This window comes from Phacochoerus africanus, chromosome 5 (assembly GCF_016906955.1).
Source record: "Phacochoerus africanus isolate WHEZ1 chromosome 5, ROS_Pafr_v1, whole genome shotgun sequence".
In the NCBI taxonomy this organism is placed as follows: domain Eukaryota; kingdom Metazoa; phylum Chordata; class Mammalia; order Artiodactyla; family Suidae; genus Phacochoerus; species Phacochoerus africanus.
The window spans coordinates 57303695-57325916 of record NC_062548.1 but is presented as its reverse complement, the minus strand read 5'-3'; the positions used below and the strand labels follow the sequence as shown (position 1 = coordinate 57325916).

Sequence of the window (22222 nt, the reverse complement as noted above, 5' to 3'; positions counted from 1 at the left end):
TGAATTCATGTAACTCTTCTTGAGTCAGCAGATATGTGTGGGCCACAAACTCCAGGCCAGATACTGAGCTAGGCCAGCGACATAGAGACAACCAGAATCTCCTTGCTGCCCTGCAGGAGCAAGGTGTGATGGAAAAACACCAACAGTGCAGAATCACGTGTTGGTGCATTCAAGGGGATGTGAGAGGGATATTGAGGGGCTTAGGGGAGGAGCCTTCACCCCACTGCGGGACAGGGGTCCAGAAAGGCTCTCTGCTGGCAAAGGGACAGGAAGTGGGGCTCGTGGTGCAGGAAGGAGAACCACAGCACATCTGGTTTCTTCCTTAACAGGAGCCAGGAATTAACCATTCCACTTGGTGCTGAGGGCTACCTTTGAATAGGAACATTTCCAGCAGTATTGACCTATTGCTTCTGATACATGGCTTGACCACCAACACTGTGTCTCGCTAGATGCCTTGTCTATGGAACCATTATAGAACCATTATCACTTTCTCCTCTGCTGTTCTTTTTTTTTCAGTGGTCACACCCAGGGCATATGGAAGTTCCCAGGATTGAATATGAGCCACAGCTTTGATCTATACCACAGCTGTGGCAACCCCGGATCCTTTAATCCACTGCCTTGGGCTGGGGATTGAACCTGCACCTCTGCAGCAACCCAAGCTGCTGCATTTGGATTCTTAACCCACTGTGCCGCAGTGGGAACTCTTCTGCTATTTCTGTTGATGCAAGAACAGGCTTGAGAAGTTCCCTGGTGGCTCGGTGAGTTATGTATCTGGCATTGTCACTACTGTGGCATGGGTTCCATCCTCAGCCCAGAAACTTCCGCATGCCTCAGGCATGGCCAAAAAATAAACAGGCTTAAGTTGGATGAGGATCTGCTGTTAGGTTTGAAGGCTCATCTTTGAACTGTTAACCCCTTCTTCTCAAAGGTGATCCTTGAGCAGAGCACAGGTGTCACCAAGAGTTTGCTACATGTATGGCCTCTTAGTGTCCTGCCCCCTGGGTCTTTGCAATTAGAGCATCCTTTTAACAGGAGCTCCTAGTGTTCTGGGGGCCCATGAAATGGGAGAAGCAAGGCTACTTCAAGCCTCTGGCTGCTTCTGACTCTTCCAGTGGTGCCCGGCCACTGTGGGTGTAGACCTGCCTTCATGGTCTGAGGACCTGTCGCTGTGATGGGGCAGGATATCTCTGCTCTGTTGGAGCCCCTCTGCCCAGCTTCCCTCCCTGCATGCATCACACTCTTCAAGTCGGTACCTCCTTCGGCGGTGTTCCTCTCCTGGTTAGGATTTCTCTTGACCTTGTGCCTAAAGGGGCACCTAAATTCCAGGCGCCAAGGCAGTGACACCCAACTCTTCTTCCTTGGACCCATGGTCCAGCTTTCTGCCCTGCGTGGGCTTCAGCCTTCAGCGTGTACTGATGGTTCACATGTGCGCTGGTGCACCTAGGGAACCACGACAGGTTTAACCGCAGGGGCTCCACGCTGCTTGCGTGTGGGTGTAACCCGATGGAAAGCACCTGTGGGTGGCGCTCTAGAACCCCATTGGCTGAGAGTCCAGGGTGAAGCCGCAGCCATAGGGATCCACTGGCCCACTGGCTGTCAGGTCTATTTTCCGTCCAGTTCTCCGGCACTGCGCTTCTTCAGTGCCAAATACACTCCACCTGCAGCAGGAAGATGAGCACCAGGAAAGCCAGGGCCTCTCTTTAATTAAACTCCACTTGGAGAATCTGCCCTGGTTTCAGGCTCTCTGAAGCCTCTGAGCATTTGGGAAAGCAGGTGGATCCTTCCTCTTGTTTCAGAACTCATTACAGTTTACTGTGATTTTTTTTTTTTTTTTTTTTTTGGTCCTTTTGCCATTTATTGGGCCACTCCCGCGGCATATGGAGGTACCCAGGCTAGGGGTCTAATCGGAGTTGTAGCCACCGGCCTACACCACAGCCACAGCAATGCAGGATCCGAGCCACGTCTGCCATCTACACCACAGCTCACGGCAACGCCAGATCCTCAACCCACTGAGCAAGGCCAGGGATCGAACCCTCAACCCCATGGTTCCTAGTTGCGGATTCATTAACCACTGAGCCACGACGGGAACTCCAAGGTTTACAGTTATCTTGGCTGTCACTTCAAACCCATCACGACTGGGGAAATGATCGATGTGTGTGTGGCCTTGTCTTTTTTGAAAGCTGGTCTTTTTAACATTAATGGGGGGGGGCATTTTTGTCTCAACATTTGTTATGTGCAGACTCCATCTTCTGTTAACAGTGATGCAATTTGGCAAAGGGAAGTCGTGTTGCTACCGGTTTCTGACCAAAGGGCAGCAGTGGATTTGGCTGCAGACTCACTACTACATCACCTATCACCAGTGGAACTCCAAGCCCGAGTTCATCGTGTGCACGCACTCAGTGGTCAGGTGCGGGACGGGGGTGGGAGGGCACCCCCCCCCAACCCCAGGAGCTCGGTCTGAGCCCCAGCGGCCTCAGTTGGTCTCCGTGTCCAAGGGGCAAACCCCGGGCTGATGCCCTGCTCTGCAGTGAGCAGGGTGATCCGCAGAGCTCAGCTCCCTCCTGGCCCCACCCCCAGCCCTGATCTCCCAGGGCCCACCCTGTCTCCTGGAGCCCTGTCAGGCCCCTCTGAAAGCCTCATTGAGCTCTCCCAGGCTGCCAGGACGTTACTGAGTAAGTTACCCGCTTCAGTGACCTACTTACATATTTTCCACTCATCTTCATCCATTCCTCAGCCTTCCCTTGTCACTGTTTGGAGAAGAAAATTAAAATTTTTGCCTCTAAATAACTCAAAGACATAATCCCCTTTCCTTTGAATGCTTTAAGAACTCTTGCTGGCAACCGAGCCGGGGTTGGCACAAGAGCCAGGCTGCCAGTGAGAGAGGGTTCCAGGGGTTCTTGGGGCCTCTGGGAGCCCCCAGCCCAGTGTGGATGGGTGGGGCTCCCAAAGGAGGCAGCACATTTGGGATTTCATAGATACTGCCTACGGACGGTCACAGTCTCAGAAGGGAGAGGAGTATTTTTTCTCCCAACTGCAAATTTTTAAGAACATAAATCAGTTTTAAACTGGACTAGAGGAGAAAATGTAAAGAAAGTAAAGAAAGAAGGACTGCATTTTATATATGTACATAACAGGTAGATGGTAGGTAACAAATGACTGGTGGAGAGACACACATGCATTCATACTGTGTTATATACATACATGTACCTGAGATCTAGATGACTAATAGGTAGCTAATGGGTAGATCAGGTAGGTGATAGACAGATAATAGATGATAGATAAATAGATGATGGATAGATAATAGATTATTGATTGACAGATAATAGGTGATAAGTAGATAATGATTTATAGACAGATGATGATGTTAGGTGATTGCTATATAGACAGATAATAGATGATAGATGATGGATAGATGATTGATAATAGATTATGGATAGATGGATAATGGATGATCGATAAGTAGATAATAGATGATTTATATATACATAATAAATTGATAGATAATAGATGATGGCTATATAGGTGACTGATAGATAATAGATTATTGATAGATTATTGATCACTAGATGGAAGCTAGATGAATGGGTGGATGATGGATGCCTGGATGGATAGACACTGTCCATATACACAAGCATATATACAGTCAACAAGTAACCTTCTCTTCTTTAGCAAGTGGAGAAAGAGGAGAGATAGGAAATGCTGGTATTTCTTGGCCAGTGACCCTGATCATCAAACACGCCCATGCTCAGGGGCCTGATCTTGGTTCCCCAGCCCGCCCCTGAGTATGCCCGCAGCCAGTGGCTCTGATTCCATGGCCAGTCCCCCCTCTACCTGGGCCTTTGCCAGAGGGTCCTTTTGCCCCATCGACACCTTGTTCTGTAGACTCTGCCCTGGACCCTGCTCTTCCTGTCCATCCTCCACCTCCCAAATCCCACAAAGAGACTCTCAGCGAAAGGAGGAAGTGACCTAGTGAGTCAGTGAGGTCACGAGTTTTCCAGAGACCTGAGTACCTGCTGCCACTCCCCAGGTCCTTGCCCACCCTGCGTCTCCATGTAGGAGGCTAAACCATGGCTGGGTCTCTTGGCTATCACTCCATCGAATGGATTTATCCATGTTCTTCAATAAGTGGGTCCATAGACTAATCAGCAGTCTGGGTCTGGATAGTTCTAGGTTTAGTCAAGAGAAAACGTCCTGAAGTTTTGTGGTCTGTGATCATAGTCTGTAATTACTTAAAAAAAATATCACTTAGGCATAGTCCAAACTGAGTAGGTTTTAAGAAAGAGTTCTATTTATTTGAGGCCTGAGGTTCATCCCATAGATGAAAATATGTTTCTGAAGACAATTATGGGAGTTCCCATTGTGGCTCAGTGGATTAAGAACCCAACTAGTATCCATGAGGATGAAAGTTGGATCCCTGGCCTCCCTCAGTGGGCTGGGGATCTGGTGTTGCCTCGAGCTGCAGCATAGGTCTCAAATGCGACTTGGATCTGGTGTTGCTGTGACTGTGGTGTAGGTTGGCAGCTGCAGATCTGATTTGACCCCTAGCCTGGGAACTTCCATGCGTCACAGGTGTGGCTCTAAAAAGATAAATACATACATACATACATACATACATACATACAATTATGTTTGGAGGTTTGGGGGTCAGTGTAGAGTAGAAGTAAAGGAAAAGGGAATAAGAATATCCTGGAAAGGAAAATACCTCTGGCTGTCACATTAGAAGTCACTCCAGCAGAATTTAAGCACAGAAAGAACCCGCATGCTCAAACAAGTAACAGGGCTGACCTTCTTGGGGGTGGCTATTCTGGGAAGGGTATCACAAAAGGACCCTCGACATATGGCACAAGCCCCTTTTGCTGATGTCCTACTGGGATGTCCCACCTCCAGCGGGGGTCTCTTGATTTCCTGAGCAGTTATGCGGAGGTCCGGGTGGAGAGGAGGCAGGAGCTGGCTCTGGAAGACCCGCCGCTGGAGGCCGTCCACCCTTCGGCACTAAAGGTATTCTGACCCCCAGCAGAGAATAAAGGCAAAGTTTGGCCCAGTAGAATCTTCCATGAGCTGTGATGATGAAAATAGGAACCCTAACCATGAGGTTGCGGGTTCAATCCGTGGCCTCGCTCAGTGAGTTAAGGACCCGGTGTTGCCATGAGCTGTGGTGTAGGTCGCAGACACGGTTCAGATCTGGCGTGGCTGTGGCTGTGGCTGTGGCGGAGGCTGGCAGCAACAGCTCTGATTAGACCCCTGCTTGGGAACCTGCACATGCCCCGGGTGCAGCCCTGAAAGGACAAAAGACAAAAAAAATAAATAAATAACCCTAAAAAAGGCAAGTTGTATTTATTGAGCTCCTGTTCAACATGATTTTGGGGGTATTTGCTTCTTCACTCTTCATGAGGCTCTTGGGAGGTGGGCATTGTTTCTGTCCTTGTTCCCCTGATGAGGCAGAGGCACACAGAGAAGGTAGCTAATGTCCCTGAGCCACTGAGGTTGGGAACTTCCAGAGCTGTGCAAGAAACAGTCTCTGGACTCAAAGCCTGGTTTGGCGGCCTTCCCGCCTCACGAGAAGGGCTGTGCAGGGAGACCTTGGGGAAACGGTGGGTTTGGTTCCAGATCATTGCAATCAAGCGAGATAAAGTGAGTCACACAAATTTGTTAATTTCCCAGTGCATCTAAAAGTTATGTCTACACTATTAGTAGTCTGCTGTGTGCAGTAGTGTTGTTTTTTTAAAATAAATAACACCTTAATTTAAAAATACTTTATATATGTTTTCTTTTTTTTGGCCTTCCCTGTGGCATATGAAGTTCCTGGGCCATGGATCAGATCCGAGCCACAGTTGCAGCCTATGCTGCAAGTGTGGCAACACCAGATCCTTAACCCATTGTGCCAGGCTGCAGATCAATCTTGCATCCCAGTGCTCCCAAGATGCTGCCATTCCTGTGGTGCCAGAGCAGAAACTCCTAAAAATACTTTATTGGAGTTCCCTGGTGGCTTAGCAGATTAAGGATCTGGCATTGTCACTGCATAGGCAGGGGTTTAATCCCTGGCCTGGGAACTTCCACGTGCCTCGGGTGTGCACCCCCCCAAAAAAAAAATCCAAAACAAAATAAAAATATTTATTGCTAAAAGATGCCAGCCAATATCTGACGATGCAATGTTCCCACAAACCGTCAAGTTGTGGGGAAAAAAAAAAATCACACTGCAAAGTACAACAGTGTGAAACACGATAAAATGAGGTCTGCCTGTAATATGCTCGCTCTGCGGCCCTCCCACAGATGCATCATCACTTTGAGGTGAGGAGTAGTCCAAGTGCCCTGCTCTCCCCTATAGCCTGAGCCCCCTTGCTCTGCCTCTAGACAAGCATCCCACGGCACTTGCCCCCCCACTCCCGCACACCCTTGATGGCATCAGTGACAGGACCCTTGATGGCATCAGTGACAAGACAAACTTTCCATTTCTGTGTCTGGGCATGTGAGTGGACAAGGAGATATGAGAGGTATGGGGAGTTATTTCTCTCCTCAAAGCCCAGACGTCCCTCCCTGCCCAGCCTGAGTTCTCTGGGCCCCTCTGGCCAGGCTGCCCTCATCGCTGCTCCTGGCGTGTCAAACAACTCAATGGAGACTTGCCAGTAGACCAGGGCCCTGTTTCTCAAAGGTCATGCTTCAAGCAGGTGCACAGGGTGGGAAGAAAAGAGAGAAAGCCAGAAAGAGAGAGAGGGTTGTATCAAAGCCAAGAAGCCATCAATTGTAAGAGCTACCATTATTTTATTTCCACTAAGAAAGAGAAAATGTTGCCAGTCTGAGAAGTCAGGATTTCTCACCACTGTTGAAGGACATATCCCAATTTCAGATATGTCAAAGCATGGGAGGAAAAGGGCCTCTTAAAACTGATGAAATGGAGTTCAGTTTTCAGCCTGCCCATGACCTAGAGTCCGGAGTCTCTGGCCAGAAACTGCCACGGCCACAGTGGTTCAGCAAAGGCAACTCTGGTCCATCAGGAACTGAGTTGGGAAGAGGGAGAAATGCCCTTTAAAGACCAGAGAGCGGTCGCATCTTTTCTGAGCCTCCCCAGCTGGCAGGCTGCGTGGTGATGGGTGATATAGTGATTCATTACCAGCAAGCACGAAGATACAGCACCCCTGTCATTGTTTATGGGCATGTTTATTGCCCAGCTCCGTCACGCAGTGCATCAGGCATCATGTCCAAGAATGGAATTAAGCTGTTACTAGGCAGGTGTTAGACACACCATCCATCACAGCTGAAAAATAGGCCTGGTGGGTATCAGTCAGAAATGCACTGTCGAGGTTTCTGATCCTCTGGGAATAATAGAGCCCAGTGGAACGTCTCATAAACTCGCACATATGTATAAACACAAATACGATCTCAGGCTGCCAGATTAAGAAGCCCCTTTTAAAGCAAAAGCTCCCAGGACCATGCTCTTGAAACTATCAGTGGTAATGGACCGTTTGGTTTTTCAATTTCAAATCTGTCCCTGATGGATGCTTTGTAAATTGCAAATCCCACTGCTTGGATGTGAAGTGAAGGCAAACGCTATAGCAGTTTGTGAGTGCTTATTGTTCTCACTTCCTGTCCTCGCTCCTCTGCTGACCAGGAGCACGCAATTTGCCAGCAGCCACGGGCTAGGGACCCCATTCTGAGGGGTGTAACCTGGGGGCGGCTCTGTGACGAAGCAGCAAGGTCTCAAAATTGCCACTGAGCAGCAAGGCCAGGCATAGCCTGTGGTTCTGTTTTGCGCAAAGGCTGATAGTTCTTGAAACATTTCAGCCCTCAGGCACACACAGTGGTGCCCCCTCACTGGTAGATTCACACACAGGGATTTAAGACCTGAGCCTAGGGGACGTGGACCAGCCTGTCCAAGCAGCCTGAGAATCTTGCTGCCCTCTGTGACCAGGTAGGAGCCTGGCTCTGGAGAGTATTCACCATGTTTCTTCTTTGGCTTAAAAACCATTGTAATCATTTCCTTGGGTTTCTGACACCTAAGCCTTGCAGGAAGGAAAGACCATTCCTTGGGGTTGGAAACCCGCAGCTGCTTTCTTATCACTCTAAGCTTGAGGCAGAGGCATCCTGGGGACCAGCATCAGGCAGGATCCAGAGGACTAGGATAGGAGAACATTGGCCCTTTGCCTGGTCTCCACTCTGGGATAGCAGACTGTTGGCCGTTTCTTTACCTGTTCTCTGCTCTGGGCCCTGAGGTTGCAGAGGAAGAGAAGTGGGGAAACAGTGACCAAAAGTGTCCAAAGGCATTTGTTTCACTGGAGCAGTAATAATGCAGTGCCACCTGCAACCTTGTTTCTAGAACCTGTCTCTCCCCCTACTTCTGGGAAAGTGAGGATTCTGGGCACAAAGTGACAATTTTAAGGAAAAAAGAAAATGCCAAGACAATTATGAAAATCAAAAATTTCAAAATACCAAGTCAAGAAAGTGTAATCAAGACAGTTTACAGGCTGCCAGCTCCTCAAAGATGCTAGGTTCCGTATTTGTATCAATAGTTCACCCAAATGTGTTTGGAATGATCTCTAAACAGCTACAGTATTTCTCTCAACACCTTCCAAAGTTTTCTGCACATTTAGGAGATAACTAAAGTAACATGATTCATGGCCATGATCTTGATGCTGAAATATGGACTCTGTGCATATGTGTGTATGTGCTTGTATGCACGTGTGCACATGTGTGTTTCAGGACAAGGGCTCCAGCCTGGAACCTCAGCAGCACTTTAATGCACTCGATGTGGGCACCGCGGGCCTTAACACCAGCCACTCACCATCGGCATCCTCAAGAAGTTCCCACAAATCCTCGCGCACAGCCATGTCGGAGCCCCCCTGTGAGTGTGATTCTGCCAGAACGATGGGGGGCGGTGTATAGAGTCCCACGAGGGCTCCACCCACAAGAGAAGCAGGGTGGTCCTGCCACAAAGCAGAGGTTGCCATCAGGTACCAACTCCTTGTCTCCCTGCCTCCCACCCCCGCTGGCTTCCTGACTCCCACCTCCCCACACTCTGGTTCCTCCATGGCTACATGAAGGTGACACAGACAAGTGATATGCAGACTTGGTGGTGGTGTGATCAAGCAGGTGGCTGAACCCTATGGTGATGCTCTGGGGATGCTCTGCTGTCATCTGCCTGCTCCCAAGTGAGGTTGGAGGCTGGCAGGACATTTGTGCTTCTCAGAACCACCTCCATCCCTGCTGGGTTCCCTTCATCAGATTCCAGTCAGGCCCTTGTTTCATGCACAGTGTGGTCATTGTCCTCTTTTGATAGGAAAGCTGCTGAGTGTATGCAAGCTGGAAAGGTAACTGTTGCCTTTTTGCAGCCACCCCGAGCAAGCTGAGGTCGGACACCAGCACCACGGCTTTGCCACGATCAGCCCCAGAGCTCCCCGGACCAGGGCTCAACCAGGCAGCCCCCATGCCGGTACGTGTGTGACCTTGAACTTTTCAAGGCCGCAGGACTGTGTGCTGCATCTTCCCAGAAAAGCAACTGTTACCTAGAGAGTATGGACAGCAGGCAGGGATGGGAGGCTAAGTAGTTTAAGGGGTAACTAATTTGAAATATTTTTATTCCAAATTCACATGGATGTATAGTGCAAAATCCAAAGGCATTATAAAGAGAAAGCTCAAAACCTCAAACCTGGGGACACATGATTAAGAGCCTCTGGTTTGGGATCCCATTTCCCTCCAGTGAAAATGTTTGAGAGGCTTGGTGTCAACAACAGTGTCCCTGTGCACAGATCAGATTGTGTCCCTGACATATGCCAGCCTCTCCAGAACAGCCAGGAGCGAGCAGGCTCCTAGAAAGTCCCCAGGCTGCGTGCAAAATCACAGATGAAAGATAACTTCTGTTAGCCATCACCATGGAATAAACCACACCAAACTCAGTGGCAAAAAAAAGCAAGGGCCATCTTCCATGTTCTCAGCTTTAGGGGCAAGAATTCAGCAAGGGCCAGGTGCCGGTGACTCGTCCCTGCTGCCTGGTGTCAGAGGCCTCCCCAGCCAGGGCTGGGCATCCACGCCCCCAGTGTCCTCATCCCTAGCTGCAGGCTGGGCCCAGCTAACAGCGTCCTCCGCGGGCTGGCATGAGCCTCTCCGGGCCTTAGCCTTCTCCACCCTCTGGGTGCCAAGAGGAGACACCTGGAGAGGGCGTTTTCCACGAAAGCCAGGCAGCAGCTGCATGGCTTCCTATGACCTGGCCTTAGAAGTCCCGCAGGGTCACCTCCGTTATGCCTCTGGGTCCTGGCAGCCACAAGCTCACCCACAGAGAGGGACACAGACCTCGCTGTCCATGGCAGAAGTGTCCCCAAATTTTAGGGGCCACATCCAGGTAGTGACTAACCACCTCAGACTGATCCCTTGAGGCCATTCTGGAGACGGACGGAAAGTGTCCCCTTCCTTCTTGCCATCACCACAAAAGTCATGCAATCCCCGCCATACAGCTTGGGTGACATGTTCTACTTTCAAACAGAACATGACAAAAACCACTTTCTTTGTCTCCAGCCACCTTCCGCCAGGGCTGTGAGCTATGACGGTCACTCCTCTGATATTGGCTGTACACCTATTTTTGCCGCTCTGGGTGGCACGATTCTTCCGTCCCTGCTGCACTGGTTCCTGATGTCATCCTGGGGGTGGCTCTCCACTGGGGCCACTTTGATAGTCCCGAGGGCCTAGGACAGTTGGGGGAAAACTTAAGACTCTTTTGACTCTTAAGAATTTTAAAAGTTTTAAAACTTTTTTAAAAAGGTTTTTTTAGAAGAGGAAAGTTTTAAAAGAGGCTGAGGTTTCTTGTGTCTCCACTTTGTCTCCCCCTCTCCCAGGCCCTGGCCCACCCAAGGGACCAGGGAACGAGGTCTATGACTCAGCCGACCTTCCAAGACCCCCTTTATCAGATTCCAGGCAGAGTCTGGCCAAATTGCTGCAACATTCCCTGCCTGTGTGAGTCAGCAGATAGACACACGTACTGCGGTCTGTCCATCTGCTCTAGTGGTCAGTGAAAGGCCACGCAAACCAACACTGGTTATTAGTCCCCATTTTTTCTGTTAGACAACACTGCTAAGAATTTATCAATTTGAGGAGTTCCCGTTGTGGCTCAGCAGGTTAAGAACCCAACTAGTATCCATGAGAATGTGGGTTCAACCCTTGGCCTCGCTCACTGGGTTAAGGATCCAGTGTTGCCATGAGCTGTGGTGAAAGTTACAGACTCAGCTCAGATCCCTCATGGCTGTGGCTGTGGGGTAGGCCGGCAGCTACAGCTCTGATTTAACCCCTGGTCTGGGAACCTCCATATGTCACAGGTACAACCCTAAAAAGGAAGGAGAAAAAAAAAAGGAATTTATCAGTTTGGGAGAAGAGTGACCAAATCCACCAAGAATGGAGCCTAAATAGGAGGCAGGAGATGGGGGAGAAGGTATGGAGCTGCGGGAGGCCCCGCATCCTTCACCAGGAGTAGCAGCCCTGACTCCGTGTCCCACAAGGGCAGCAGCACAGCCTGTGGCCCCACCTTTTCTGGGAAGCATGTACCTTCCAGGAGTGAGCAATCCGCTCTAGGGCAGAGGGGCCTCCTGGAAGCCAGAGGACACAGCCGGCTGAGAGACAGCGCCCCGTCCGTTCTGTCATGGCCCCAAAGCTGCTGTGTTTGTCAGCAAAGCCCCTCTCTCTTCCCCAGGCTCCCCTGCCTGCCCCATCCTCCTGTGACCTCACACAGCAGCTCCTGCCCCAGACGGTTTTGCAGAGCTCACCTGCCCCCATGGCACAGGTGAGTCTGGAACTCGGGGCGAGGGAAACCCAGGGCAACACTTCCCCAAGACAGGATGGTAGCGTCTCTTGAGGGTGTGGGTGTGCCGGCGCCTACATGCAGGGTCCAGACCAAGGCCCCCAAATGGGGACTCTTCCTTCCCGTGTGCAGGTGGGGAGCACCGAGCCCCTGCCCCTCCCGCCCTTCTCACCTCCACCCGCCCTCCCGCTTCTCCACTCCAGCATCTGTCTCTCAATCCCTTTAACAGTCTGTCTTCATCTCTCTGCTACTTTTCCATGTTCCTCTCTTTTTTTACGACCCCTAATTGGCCATGACATTTTAGAACAGGCCAAGTGTAAGAGGAATCCAGCCAATTGTTATAAGAAGACTCTGCAAGGATCTAAAAGCCATGTGTCCAGTACTATAAATATCACATTTGGGCTTTTTTAAAATAAAGGCTCAGGGCTTTGCTGAGTAATTCCTTCCTTGTTTCAACGGCATTCAGCGAGTTACTATTTGGGTCAGTCAGCGAGTGCCTGTGAGGGATGCAGAGATCCTCGTAGCACAGCTCTCACTCTTAGTCTCAGAGTTCAAGGGCACAGTGGGCATGTAAACAGAGAAACAGCATGGTAGGCATGCAGGAGTTTTTCAGTGGCATGTGGAAGTTCCCAGGCCAGGGATCAACCCCACGCCACAGCAGTGACAATGTCAAGTCCTTAACCTCTAAGCTACCAGAGAACTCCCAGGACAAGTGTTTTTATAGACCTAGTAAAGCATTCTGCCTGGGGAAGTCCAGGGTGGCTTCCTGGAGGAGGTGACACCTGAGCTGGGCCTGGAAGGATGGGTAGGAAGTTACCAGATGGAGAGGTCAGGGGGTCAGCAGGGAAGAGGGACCTGGGTATGTGCTTCAGCAGGATGTTAGGAAAATTTCTGACAAGCTGAGGGCTGGCCAGAGGCTGCGTGAAACAATGGCCATCCAGTCTGTGTCACAACAGGGCAGCTGAGCTGAGCTGACTGGCCAGAGCTCTGATTTCAATCTTTTTATGGAATATTGAGTTTCACCTCCTCTCTGGACACAGGAGTTCCCAGGGGGCAGTTCACTAACACGTGCCCTTGGCCACACTCTTGCCAAAGTGTGGACGTCTGTCTTGGGGCAGATCTGTCACCACTGATGAAAACTCTTTCTGAACATACGTCCCATTAACAGCAACCTCACGAGTTTTTCCGGAATAAGAAAGACACGTGCTAGCACGTGCTTCTTGCCAGAGTTAGGCGTAAGTAAGGACGTAAAAGCTACCCATCCAGAGTTGACTAATTACAATGAGCTATATTCATCCTCATTAGGAAAAAAAAAAAGAACTTTTTTTTTCTCTTCAAATTTCCAAGGCACAGTTGGTATGAAATGAACAACTTTAAAGGCACATGAAATGAGAATTCCTTCAGGTTCTGGATCCAGAATTGGGAAGAATAACTCTGTTTTATAATAAGTTGAGGTGCAATTAAAGCCCTTTTGGAATTCTAAGTTTTCCTGTATTGAACCTCATTTTAATGAACAGGAACACTTCTTAGCCTATTAGGCATATTATACTTAATAGAAGCCATATTTTTAAGATGTTCTTGCATAATACTAGCCTTTCGAGTCAGCCAGTTCTCACGCCCATTCATGCAAATGAGGAGATTCTAAAATGTTCTCTTTCTCCCCTCACTGATGTTTTCACTAGAGCATCCTATCAAGGAAAGGGAAAAACAAAACAAAATCCACAATTTAGGAGGTGGTTATCTGCGTAAGTGGTGGTCTTGCTTCATAGCATGTGGCTAACCTATTTCTAAGTTAGGCTAAATCTCTTTATCAAGGAGTTCCCATTATGGCACAGTGGTAATGAACCTGACTAGTAACCATGAGGTTGTAGGTTTGGTCCCTGGTCTCGCTCAGTGGGTTAAGGATCTGGCATTGCTGTGAGCTATGATGTAGGTCACAGATGCAGCTAGGATCCCACATTGCTGTGGCTGTGGTATAGGCCAGTGGCTGTAGCTCCAATTTGACTCCTAACCTGGGAATCTCCATATGCCTTGTGTGCAGCCCTAAAACAGAAAAAAATAAATAAATTCTCTTTATCAAAAAGCCCACTGGATTTCCTGCTGTGACACAACAGGATCAGCAGCATTTCAGGAGCAGGTTTGATCCCAACACAGCGGGTTAAGGATCTGCCGTTGCTTTAGCTGCGGCTTGGGTCATAACCACATCTCAGATCTGATCCCTGGCCCGGGAACTCCATATGCCATGGGGCACACAAAAGAGAAAAGAAAAAAAGGTCACTAACTTCTGGTTGCCAAGGGGGAGGGGATTGGGGTTGGCAGATGTAAGCTATTCGACACGAGGGCATAAACAAGGTCCTACTGTATAGCACAGAGAAGTATATTCAATGTCCTATATTAAATCATAATGGAAAAGAATATTAAGGAGTGTGTATATATATATATATTTATATATATATAAATCTGAATCACTTTGCTGTACAGTGGAAATTAACACAATATTGTAAATCAATACTACAATTAAAAAAAAAAAAGTATTTTTTTTGTTGTTGTTTGGCCGCCCCATGGCATGGCCAGGGATCAGATCGGAGCCACAGGTGTAACCTATGTTGCAGCTGTGGCAACGCCAGATCCTTAGCCCACTGTGTCAGACCAGGGATTGAACCTGCGTCCCAGCGCTCCAGAGACGCCACTGATCCCATGGCACAACTGTGGGAACTCGAAGTCAGTGAATTTTTTTAAAAGGCTACAATCAGGAATGTAACAAGAGACTAATGCTTGGGTGTCCTGAAATGTCTTGAGAAAATAAGAGTAATACCAGAAGTAACTAACACTTTGGAAGCTCACGGCTGGCACCTCGAGAACACTGGGCCCTCACTCTTTCCCTTGGGAGCCAATCAGACCTGGACCGCACACCTTAAACTTCCCCTGCCTTTGTAGCAGCCACCTGAAATAGCTTCTCTGGCAAAATCCCAGCTGGGTGCTTTGAGGAGCGAGATTCTGATTATGACTTTTGTAATGCGGCCTGATATGGCGTGGGTATTCTTAAACACCAATGTTTCAGCAGCAGCACTTTTAAATACAGTCTGATGTCAAAGCTGCTCTGATTGGGGTGGAACTGGGCAGGGGTAGGGGCAGGCAAGTTCCCAGCAAAGCCATTTGGCCTCACCCACCTCCCAAGGCCCTGGGTCCACAGTGCGGGCCCCAATAGCATCTGGCTGTGGACCTGGAGCAATCACAACCTCTGCACTATGTGGTGTGTTATGAGGAAGCCAGCGTCCTGCCTCTGCAGGTCTGGAACTGCCCCGCGTGGGTCCCCGCACGTGGCACTACCTGGCACTATTGTTCTTCTGGACTCTTGTTCTTATTATTGTTATTATTGCTCCAGAAATGCAGTTGTCATTCCAGTCCTTGGGTGTGTCCCACCTGGGTTCTGCTTGCATTTCCACGGGTGGGAGGTCAAAGGGCAGAGGAAAAGCGACAGTGCCTGGGGGTGTTTGCCAAGACACTGGGGCAGAAACAAGGCTAGGGAGATTGTTGGGATAGAGACTGAGGGAATGAAGGTCAAGTCGTTGTAAAAGAGGTGGAGTTCCTGTTGTGGCGCAGCAGAAACGAATCCAACGAGGATCCGTGAGGTTGCAGGTTCGATCCCTGGCCTCGCTCAGTGGGTTAAGGGTCTGGCATGGCCGTGGCTGTGGTGTAAGCTGGCAGCTATAGCTCTCATTTGACCCCTAGCCTGGGAGCCTCCATATGCCACAGGTGTGGCCCTAAAAAAAAAAAAAAAAAAAAGGAGGAGAGGGTGGGGGACGGTAGGAAGGGAAGGGGAAGGAGGAGAAGATAAAAGAGCAGAAGCCCCAGTCCAGCAAATGCACTTTCCCTGATAACTGGGGGTCATGGACAGCCCCCCGATTGCCTGGAGTGGGCAGGCAGCCCAGGGAGTGCCAGCATCACCTCGCGTCTCACCATCCCCTACTCTGCTCTCCACATGTGTCCTACGAGGAAAATACCTTGTGTTGAGGCAGACAGGTGACATGGGGCAGAGGTTACCTTGGAGGTCTTCCTAAAGCCAGCCTCCATCCCAGGAAGGAGTCAGGAGGGGGAGGCAGGGGACATTTGTGCTCTTGTGCATGGCAGGTGTCAGTGTCCCTGTGCGTGGTCACCTCTACCAGCATATGGTACCCCTAGCGTGAACGGAAAGATTAGACTTCTCCTTAGCGTTTTTCTTTTAACATGGCCGTACCTGCGACATATGGAAGTTCCCCGGGGCCAGGGATTGAAGTGGAGCTGCAGCCACAGCAATGCCAGATTGGTAACCCACTGAGTGAAACCAGAGATCGAACCCACATCCTTGCAGAGAGCAGGTCCTTAAGCCAATGAGCCATAAGGGGAACTCCTCCCTAGCTCTTTTTGATGCACATTTCCAAGAGGTGCGAGGCAGCAAGAGAGCCAGAGGAACATGAGGAAGGGCGACAAGACTTCCGTGGGCCCAGGCAGTTTTGGAGCACTATCAAGTGGTTTGTGAATTGTTCCATAAGAGCCCCACTTGCCAGGACCAGATTTAGAACATTGATAGGACCCAGAATTACATGTGAAGCTGTCACAGGCAGATTGTCATTTGCATGTCAATTGGATGATGAGAGAAAAAAAGGGAGGGGGGCTCTCTGATGCCCTGCTTTTTTGTGTGTGTGATATATAGTTGATGTACACTATCGTGTAAGTTACAGGTATACAACATAGTGATTCATGATTTTTAAAGGTTATTTTCTATTTCTATTATAAAATACTAGCTTTATTCCCTTTGCTGTACAGTATATCCTTATAGCTTATTTAGTTTACACGTTTGTACTGTTTAATCTCCTACCCTCATCTTGCCCCTCTCCCTCCACTGGTAACCACTAGCTTGTTCTCTATATCTGTGAGTCTGCTTCTTTTTTGTTATAGTCACTAGTTTGTTGTATTTTTTTAGGTTCCACATATAAGTGATATCATGCAGTATTTGTCTTTCTCTGGCTGACTTATTTCACTTAGCCTAATGCCCTCCAAGATCACATCATGTTGCAAATTCTGGTACCCTGCTTTTGACACTCCTTCCTCTCCAAAACCAACTGTCCGTCCAACCCAATTTGGAATATCCGCTTATAAGCTCTGCGCTGCTTACAAAATCATGTCCCAATTCTGTAGCCTTCCCAGTCTGCAGCACAATAACTTAGACCTGCAGATTCCGGTGGGCTTGAGAGACCCTTGGGATGGCTAGTCCTCATCCCAAGCCCCTGCTCACTGGCGGGCAAGCCCCCCCAACTGTGGGTCGTTCATTAGGGATGCTGAAAAAGATGGGTAAGGGACCGGAAATGAAAGTGCTCAGCACTGCTCAGAGCAGCAACAGCAGCATCTGTCTGCAAGGCTGAAATAGCTCTTTCATCTGGTTGTTTTTTGACCCCACCCTCAAGTTTTCAGCACAGCTCAGCATGTTCCAGACTATCAAAGACCAGCTGGAGCAGCGGACGAGGATCCTGCAAGCCAACATCCGGTGGCAGCAGGAAGAGCTCCACAAGATCCAGGAGCAGCTCTGCCTGGTCCAGGACTCCAACGTCCAGGTGATGCCCCCTCCCCGGGCCAGTGGTCCGCCGAGCTCTGTCCACCCTTTCAGAGCAGGCAGGACTTCCTCCAAGACCTCTTTCTGCCGCCTTTCTGAGCCCTGCCTGCCAAATGTATGGAAACATCCACCAGCTAAGTAGGAGGGAAAAAATCCCACCTCCTCCATCCCCAGCTCCCGGCCATGTGACATTCATGACATCCTCTTCACCCAGCCTCACTCTGCTGGGCACATATTTCCTGCATCACCTGCACTTTCATTCATGTGTTTGGTAATTGGTCACCCTGCACTGACACCAGCCTGGATCCAAGCCATCCCATTTGTGGCATGCCATTTGGGGCATTCTGGGTGCTTTTTTTTTTTTCCGGCCTTTTTACTGGCTGTGCCTCTGGCATATGGAGGTTCCCAGACTCGGGGTTGAATTGGAGCTACAGCTGCTGGCATACACCACAGCCACAGCAGCATGGGATCCAAGCCACTTCTGTGACCTCCACCATAGCTCATGGCAATGCCGGATCCCCAAGCCACTGAGCGAGGCTAGGGATCAAACCCACAACCTCAAGTTTCTTAGTCAGATTTGCTTCTGCTGCAAGCCACAAAGGGAAATTCTGTGTGTTCTTAACTGTGCTTAACTCCAGCTGCTTTTAACTGTGACCCACCCAACCCTCAGATATCACTTCTTTGAATCCTTTCCAGAGATTCTTTTTGGAGGAAAAAATTTATATCTTATATAAAATATTTATATATTTAGCTTTCAAGGATAATTTTTTTTAAACCAATTTTGCTTAAGTCAGTCCAGGGCTATATTTTTCGCCAAAGTGCATTCTTTTGACCCCGCGTAATATAGCCCACCTTGGAGTCTGCCCTGAGAGAGGTAAGCACTGGCATCCACTTAGGGGAGATAGACAGAAGCAGAAGAGACCCCTGAGGGAGGTGGCTGGAGCTCCGGCACTGCTGTTCCCACTTCCTCACCATCCAAACAGAAACACCCCACGTTCGCAGCCCTGAGCTGAGGTGAATGCAGGATGGTGCTGAGGTGTGGGAGGCAGAGAGATGCTTAGAGCCAGCCCTCTCGCCCTGCCCTCCCTGAAGGCGAAGAGCCCAGCCAAGCCCCACACCCGCCACCAGGCTCACAGGTGCGCAGGCTGCTGAACCACCCCGCCACGCCCACAGCCCCGCGCTCCGCCCACAACCCTGTGCTCCCCCCACCGCTGCAGGGACACTTCCAAATTGCCCCAGATTGCGGAGGGAGAAGACTGCCGCATTTATGTGAAAAGATATGCAGTCATCAAGGTGTTAGTTGTTGCTTATTCTTTCCCAACGGGCATATTTTATCACGGATCCTGGGTCCAAGGCTAGAACTCCTGAATCCATTTACTTGAATGGAATTTTTACACTAACAGGAAGGGGGCATTAAGCCAGGAACTGCTAAAATCAAGGTAGGCAGCTGAACATCCGGCTCAGAGCCCAGACTTTTCTCTTTTCCACATGAAAGCTGAAGTCTAAAATGTCAGGGACACGAGGCTATCTCTTTCACTCCTTGGCCTGAAGAGCTATATACTTTTTCTTCCTCATGACAAGTGCAATTTGTGGACCCCCAAGTCTAGAACCAGAGTTTTGTAAGGGATGAACGTGGGAACCAGGCCCCAGTTGTCCCTCCCACATGACCTTATCTTTGCAGTGGAATTTTCCAGCGAACTTGGAAAAACCACAGATCATCAAACCAGAGAGTAAGTCCTCAAAGAGTCTTTCTTCATGTTTGTGCAGGTTTAAGGGTTTAAAGAAATACCTTCCAAAATATTTAGCCAAAATATGTTAAAAAAAAATACCTGAGTCAAGCATAAAGAATAAGCAAGTAAAAATTACCCCACCCCTCCCTCTCCAAAAAGTGGGGGGTAGATTAAATAAGAACAAAACACTGATAATTTCTGAAGTCTAGTAAGGATGCATGGGGTTTCATTATACAATATCTATATTCTGTGCTTATGAAATGTTCTCAGAGTTCCCAATGTGGCTCAGTGGAAACAAATCCAACTAGTAACCATGAGGTTGTGGGTTCGATCCCTGGCCTCACTCATTGGGCTAAGGATCTGACGTTGCCAATGAGCAGTGCTGTAGGTTGCAGATGGCTGTGGTATAGGTTGGTAGCTGTAGCTCCGCTTCGACCCCAAGCCTGGGAACGTCCATCTACCTCTGGTGAGGCCCTGAAAAGCAAAAAAACAAAACAAAAACAAAAACAAACAAAAACCCCACCAAAACAAAACAAAACAAACTTATGAAAATGTTCTCTAGTAATAAGTATTTGTAAAGCTAGGCATGTAAGAACAGTGAAAAACCACGTGTGAGTGTAGGATTGGTTTGTTCTGGAAAATTAGAGTATTTTTTTTTTTCCTTTAGTGACTTTATCCACTTGAAATTAGGGAACTGTGTCTCTCATATTTCTGTATAACTGACCCTGGAGTCCTGTCAACTAGCATCCATAAGGACATGGGCTCAGTGCTAATGAACCCAACTAGTATCCATGAGGACACAGGTTCAGTACCTGGCCTTGCTAGGTGGGTTAAGGATCTGGCATTCCTACAAGCTGTGGTATAGGTCACAGATGTGGCTCTGACCCCTCATTTCTCTGGCTGTGGCGTAGGCTGGCGGCTGAGCTGCAGCAGCTCCTATTAGACCCCTAGCCTGGGAACGGCCCACAGGGTGCAGCCCAAAAAAGAAAAACAAAAAACAAACACATTCTTAAGCCATAAAATTCTATACTGTATTGTCGCTAAAGCTGAGGCATGGATGTGCACAGCAGCAAATCTCCCCTGCCTTGCCCACCCCACCCTGAAAAAGTCCTTTGTCCCAACTTCAGTGCACTTTCCTACCTACTCTGTTGGCTTGGAGCTTTTATTGAGATGCTGGCTTCATATAATTTTTTTTTCCCCAAAAAAGATTGGACTATGAGGGAGAGGTTCTTATGGCATCATAGTTGCACCTAGAAGGGTCCTGAAGGGTGCTACAAAGAGCTGTTCTGCTGAAAAGCTATTATCATCCCGCCCCCACCCCCAGCCCCCGAAGTCTGTGCCAGGCTGCTTCTTAATTTATTTTTGAGAGTATTTGCGCCCTCTACTGGCGACTCAAAGAAATACCTAGAAGGACACCTGTGATGTCCTCAAATCAGTATTGGTTCTTTCATCCATCCCTCCATCCTTCCATGCATCCACCCATCTGGCAGACACCCATTATGTGCCAGGCACTTGGTTAGGCACTGTGGGGATACTGAGATAAAACAGGGCAGGGTTTCTGCCATCAAAGAGCATCAGTGGCATAGAGCAGCAGACCCAGCAGTCTCTGCCATAACACAAGGAGAAATAATTTCTATTTTTTGAGCAAAAGCTTAATCTATTTGTCAATTCATTTATTTATTCTCTTCACTTCTCAGATAAGTTTTATATGTCCGGTGTGGCAAAGGAGCAAAAGGGGCTCCTTTTTTTCATTTTACATATTATTGTTATTATCTGACATTTATTGAGCACTAACTATTATGCCTCAGCATAAATCCCACTTAATACTTTATGAGGTATGTGTTGTTAATATCACTGTTTTGTCGGTGAAGAAACAAATAACAGCTTTGAAAAGTTATGAAAATTGCCCAAGGTCCTATCACTAGTACATGGTGGGGTTAGAATTTGAACTGAAGCATGTCCAATTTAAGCTAGTTTATACTGCCTGTCATAAATAAAGGTTGCATTTATCTGAACTCTAATCAGAAGGTAAATTGTATCCTACCAGAAAAAGGTAATGTTATTGAGTTTGGGGGAGTTGTTTTGTTTGCTGAAGTGCAAATTACCCTGGGCCATAAACACACCAGGTATCTGAGACTGCATAAAGCACTAATCCTAAATATTTGGGCATTGGAGCTGAGAGGACGGACACCTAGAAAATTCTTTTTAACTTCTGAAGTGACCAAGAGCCTTCATTCAAAACGGCAGGCTTTTTTGGGTGGGGGTGGGGTGTGAAGGAAAGTAGGGAAATGAGGTGGTTCAGTGGGATGGGCACGAGGTGGGGCCCTAGCCCAGCCACCCCCCAACCTCAGTTCTCTGGGACATGGCTCAGTCCCCCCCAACAGCAAGTGCTTCAACTATCTGATCTTTAAGCATCTGCCTGACTTGGTTCCACCTCTGCCTTTTGCAAACTGCTCTCTCACTTGGCAAATGTCAGCATGTCAGTTCTGTACTGTATATAAAGTTGGGTGAGGTTATACTGAGTATGGGAATCAGAGTTAAAGCGCCAGATGTTTGCAGAAAGAACTGCAAGCTAAGTGCCCAAAAGGGAACAGAACACTGCTTGCCAAGAATCTGGTACGCATAATACCAGTTCTTAATGCCCACAAGGAGCTTTTGTTAAAAGAGCTAGTTACTTGTAGTTCAGCAGTTAACAAACCCGACTAAGATCCATGAGGATGAGGGTTCAGTCCCTGGCCTCGCTCAGTGGGTTAAGGATCTGGTGTTGCTGTGGCTGTGGTGTAGGCCGGCAGCTATGGCTGCAATTAGACCCCAAGCCTGGGAACCTCCATATGCCACAGGTGAAAAACAAAGCTAGTTACAGGTCTTAGGTTTAAATTATTATTAAAATTATTAAAGTTGTTTTTCTTAAGCCTTTAGAGTCATTCACAGATTACAAATCTACTGACTGATAAAAATAGCAATGCTTTTACTGGTTTTTGCTCATGTACATTTAATTTATAAATTAAACTAACAGTACATAATCAGCATTACCTACCAAAGCCATTAATTTGCAATTTAAATGTCTCTGAATCTTTCATACCTAACCAGGCAGACTTATAAACCCAAGAAGTAAAATCTTTCTGA

The 22222-nt window shown here is 48.5% G+C and overlaps 1 protein-coding gene across 4 annotated transcripts in view; it reads left to right on the top strand.

Moving 5' to 3' along the window:
- The window catches only part of NPAS2 (neuronal PAS domain protein 2), a 189325-nt gene that overhangs the window by 156652 nt on the left and 10451 nt on the right, over positions 1–22222 (top strand). For all 4 annotated transcript variants that reach the window (XM_047781420.1, XM_047781417.1, XM_047781418.1 and 1 more), the window contains exons 11-16: positions 2260–2407; positions 4914–4998; positions 8695–8836; positions 9324–9424; positions 11669–11758; positions 17221–17367. In XM_047781420.1, the coding sequence (XP_047637376.1) occupies positions 2260–2407; positions 4914–4998; positions 8695–8836; positions 9324–9424; positions 11669–11758; positions 17221–17367 (713 nt within the window). The remainder of the gene's footprint in view (positions 1–2259; positions 2408–4913; positions 4999–8694; positions 8837–9323; positions 9425–11668; positions 11759–17220; positions 17368–22222) is intronic.